We start from the raw sequence: 4,629 nt of genomic DNA on the forward strand, positions 1-4,629 counted from the left end.
ATCATCATGCAAAGATACACTTATAAGGCTCTGCGTCATTGGTTTCACCAACGTTCGTCCCACCTCCACCCTCATTCTCTGAAGGAAGTCCTCCTGGATCAGTCCTTTTGTGGGTTGTCTGTTTCCTGTTCTGTCAGAGATGGCCGCCTGTCCCGAACCTGGTTCTGCTGGAAGTTTCTTCCTGTTAAAAGGGAGGTTTTCCTCTCCACTGTCACCAATGTGCTGCTCAGGATGGGAGACTGTGATGAAGTGAAGATTCAACACAATCTGCTGGCTTCCCAGTTTGATCACTTTCATTAAAAACAAAATTGAGCTCAGGGATGATGTTTGTCATGACTTGGCGCTACAACGAAAACAAATTGAACCATATCCCTCCAGGCCTCGGCCTCCCCTCCACCACGTCTTCTTCTTCCAGCGCCAAAGAACTTTACTCATTTATGTCAAATAAAACTTTTTAATGCTATCTTTCTCTGCGTGAGTCTTTCCAGACTGAATTTTCTGGTGATGAAAAAAAGACAACTTCAAATTTTGTTGCAAGGTTGTTGCTGTTTTTGTTGTTTTTTAATCCAAATTCAGTCATGGACGCTGCAGGTGATGAAGGCCTGGGAGTTCATGCTGCACTGATGTGGGACGGGACAACTGAAGCGAGCAGACCAAGGAGTGATTCAAAGGTGAAGATGAGAGCCTACATGTGGATAATTATGACCAATGACTACAAAGTACAGTATAGTTACAGCTGTGACCCTCAGAGAACTGTAATAGACCACATCTAACACATGCAGAGAGTCACTATAAGAAAGTGACAGCTACAAGCTGTTTCCTGCTGTTCAAAATGTCTGCTGTTCTTGGTATCCAGTTCCAGAAGCCTAATATGGCCCACTTATATAAAAGGATGTTTCTTATAAAGCTTAACATTTATTGCGCAATGTCTCTTTGGGAACTTGAAACTTAATCGTTATCTTAATGAAAAATATATAGATTTATGCATATCTAGTTGTATTCTTAGAGAGAACTTTTATTCCGGTGTGCAGTTCATTTTTATTTATTATGATTGCTCCTTTTAAGCAAATTCTAAAATGTTACGTATTTGTGTTAAAGTAATATTGTGACCCTCATTGATTCAGTTTACTGTCCTTTAGGAAAATACAAATAAATCATTATAATCAAAGTAAAGCAGATTAAACTACACACTGGGAGTTCCCCAGACTTTCTCCTCTTCCTGCTGCACGCGTGGACTGTAGCTCATGTCTTTGTCCAAAACATGCATTAGACACCCCCCACCACCAACCAACACCACCCCTTTTGATTTTAAATCTACTCAAATCCTCACAAATCAGTGTTACTCTGTCTCGCTCAGGAGCTGGAGGGACCGAATCCTGACCTGAAGGATCAGAGCAAAGCCTTTGAGTGGGTAGCTAATTCCTTCTTTAGCCCTCCTCAGCTGTCCTCTGGACTGCAKGCTGGAAACGTGAGCGACAAGTCAAAACTACACCCCATCTGGCCGAAATATTCAAAATAAGAGAATAAAAAAGGAGCAAAAACAATGTTAAATCTTCCCTTATGGTATTTTTTTCTTCTAAAAGCTTAAATATAAAATCAAATATTAATGTTAACACTCTACACATTAATTGTGTCTTTCAGTGATTATCTGTCACACATTAATCCACTGACTTGACATGAAAAAAAAAACCACTCAAAGCTCTAAATGCACAAAAAAACTTAAAAGGACATCAATGTATTGGCTTTTTTTTCCTTCAGTTTTTAAAAGCTATGAAAGCGAGACTCTTGTTACTTGCAGTGACTCTGTTGCCCCCTGTTGCCCCAATCGAGAAGTAATACACGGTAAATTGACACTGGGCCCAATTTCATCTATACTGGCAGGGTGATCTGCTTCTGTTTAGATTGGTAGCCTAACCCGTCTGTTAGCTCTAATGGAGCCCGATATATAGGTAAGTGTGTCTTGCCAGGAAAAATCAATATCAATATGGCCCCTGATGGTTTTTGAACGAAAGCGCTTTGTTTTCTGTCGCTGCCCCGAAACAAAAAGCCGCAGGTCCTTCTATTAACAACTGCCAGTCAACCTTGAGAGAGAGTTTGAGATGGAGGTGGAAATCTAAAGATGGAGTGGTGCTGAAGGGTGGCCGCGATGGTACCAACAGCACTAGAGCATTAGATGGTGGAGGACAGAAAAGCATCATCAATGAAGCACAGACAATATTTGGAGAGGAGTTTGATGGGGTGCAGTGTAGCAGAGGTGGTCTGAAACAGGGAAAAATGAACTTTGGAGTTTGGAGAAAGTACATCATTAGAAAAATCTGTTTTGCAAAACAAACAGCTTAAAAAATACACACTATTAATGGGTTTGGTTGTGAATTTTAGATATAAAATAACGACTTATTAGAGGTGAAAATTTACAACGGTTACAATTTTACTCGTTTAAGCTACAGTGCTTAAACAAGACGAACAGGCTACAATCTTTTAGCGAATATTTGAAAAAGCGCATTAAATCAGCATACTGCATACATCAAGGATGGAAAACTGGCAGCGTGGTTTCAAATATTGTGTGTTCATGTTTAAACAAGAGCAAACTGTTATGCGTGCATTTGAGCATGACAGTTTTAAAATGGCCGTTTTATTACATTTGAGTGTGCAGCCCTCAGTGGAAACAAAAAATATGTCTCCTTCCATTATTTAAGTTGCTAATCCCTGACTTACTATGGAGAGCCATTTCATTTAAAATACAATAAATAAATAAATAAATAAATATTGTAATTAATAAAGTATTAATAAATATCCCATCAAATACATAAATACCCCCATGAAATAAAACAAAATTCATATATTATAATACATTTTTGCACGTCTTTTTATTATTTATTTATTTATTTATTTATTTATTTATTTGCTTGTTTATTTATTTATTTATTGTATTTTGAATGCAATGGCTCTCCATAACTTACATCATTGATATACAGTATACGTTTGTACATCAACACATAAGTTCTTTTTTTTTTTTGTCAATAAAAAAAACACATAAGTTCTACAATGAGGTGTCATTGGGGGAAAATAAAAGACGCCCCCCCCCCCCCCCAAAAAAAAAAAAAAAAAAAAAAAAAAAAAAAAACACTTGTATTAATAAAGTTTAACTGTTTTCTGTCTATGAGAGGACCATGTTTTTAACAACAAAACAGTGTTTACAATAGCTTGAAACAATCTATAGAACTGTATGACAGTCTGTACAGCTGTATTTTATTACGTATATTTATTTCACGGGGCTAAGAAGAAGAGGATTCAGGGCTGGGAGTCTGAGGGGGTGTTGGCGGCCCAACGGATGAAAAATGATCCGGTGTTGCGCTGAAGGGATGGTCAGGTGGCTGTATGGTTTCTGTGGCAGCGGCCGACACTAACGGACACTCGTACCCTCTGTTGTGTTTGGACATTTCTGATTCTTCAGATGAATGGTTGGTGCCTGACAAAGGAAAAATGACTAAATCACAAGGTGTTTAATTAGCAATCATCAGTGCTGTGCTAATTTAGGTCGAAAGCAGATGAACGATACCGGGGACATTTCTRGTACCTGTTTCTGAAGAGCAAGGAGAACTGGCAGCTCTTCTTGGAGAGATGACGTTTTCTTTTACATCATTTTCTGCAACCATGTAGTACTGTGGATTCAAACTAAACATGAGGTTCTATTGACATCTTTAAAACTTTTATTTAGTCTATTCTTGTCTTTTTCAAACACAAGGAGCTTGATTTACATTTTTTAAGAAAGCGATTAGAGTTTAACCCCATTTCTTATGTTTGAACATTTTTGATTAGCCCTCACCTGAGGATCCCTGGTGGTGATGGTCTCCAACATGCTCGCATCTGTCACACTGATTTCACTCACATTATCCACTGAGGTCTGCTTATGTAGGCGTCTTCTGCTTCTGTAAAATGCATAAAGAAACTCACATGTACCAGTTTAAGAAAAAGCATAATTTACAGTGCATACACGTACACTAGTTAATGTAGTGCAGGGCTATTCAACTAAATTGCTCTGTGGGCCACAGTTACTGCAGGCCAACAGCTGGGGGGCCGAACATCCAGTAATTAAAGTCATTATGTAAATAAAACAAGTATTACAAAGATCTGTTACCTTTAAAATACTTTATTTTGCTGCATTTAATTATGAATACAACATACACCCTATAAAAGTAGTGATAATAAAACAATAACAATATCAAAAATAACCCATTATGCCTCCTAATATTATTTTGACATCTCTGACTTGCCAAATTGCCAATTTTATTTTCACTTTCACAGTTTTATCTTCAATTGTGTGTATTTTTAACTGTCTTTGATGTTCATTTTTACCAGCTTCTAGCCAAGATTCTGCTGTTTCTATAGATACCACACATGTCTATGTCTAACTTAAAGAACTTATAGTAATTAAAGTAGAAAACTGGGGGTTTATCCTCATTTGTATCATATTTGCCACGCAGGATTCTATGACCTATATTTTATCAATGCGATCAATATTTTCCTCGAAAACCTGTTGTACCATATCATGTGAGATCTGTATTCTGCCCTCTAGTGGATTAACAATGTACTGCAGAAAGTGGAACATTTTTTTTTTTTTTTTTTTTT

General features: G+C 37.4%; 1 protein-coding gene across 1 annotated transcript in view; it reads right to left on the bottom strand.

The window, feature by feature from the left end:
* Nucleotides 1–2,992: 2,992 nt before the first annotated feature.
* Nucleotides 2,993–4,629, bottom strand: part of egf (epidermal growth factor) — a gene marked incomplete in the record, with an annotated part of 26,511 nt that continues 24,874 nt past the window's right edge. The window contains 3 exon segments of the mRNA XM_014001969.1: nucleotides 2,993–3,469; nucleotides 3,578–3,662; nucleotides 3,827–3,929. Of these exon segments, the coding sequence (XP_013857423.1) occupies nucleotides 3,276–3,469; nucleotides 3,578–3,662; nucleotides 3,827–3,929 (382 nt within the window).

Source organism: Austrofundulus limnaeus, unplaced genomic scaffold, assembly GCF_001266775.1.
Source record: "Austrofundulus limnaeus strain Quisiro unplaced genomic scaffold, Austrofundulus_limnaeus-1.0 Scaffold11, whole genome shotgun sequence".
Classification (NCBI taxonomy): domain Eukaryota; kingdom Metazoa; phylum Chordata; class Actinopteri; order Cyprinodontiformes; family Rivulidae; genus Austrofundulus; species Austrofundulus limnaeus.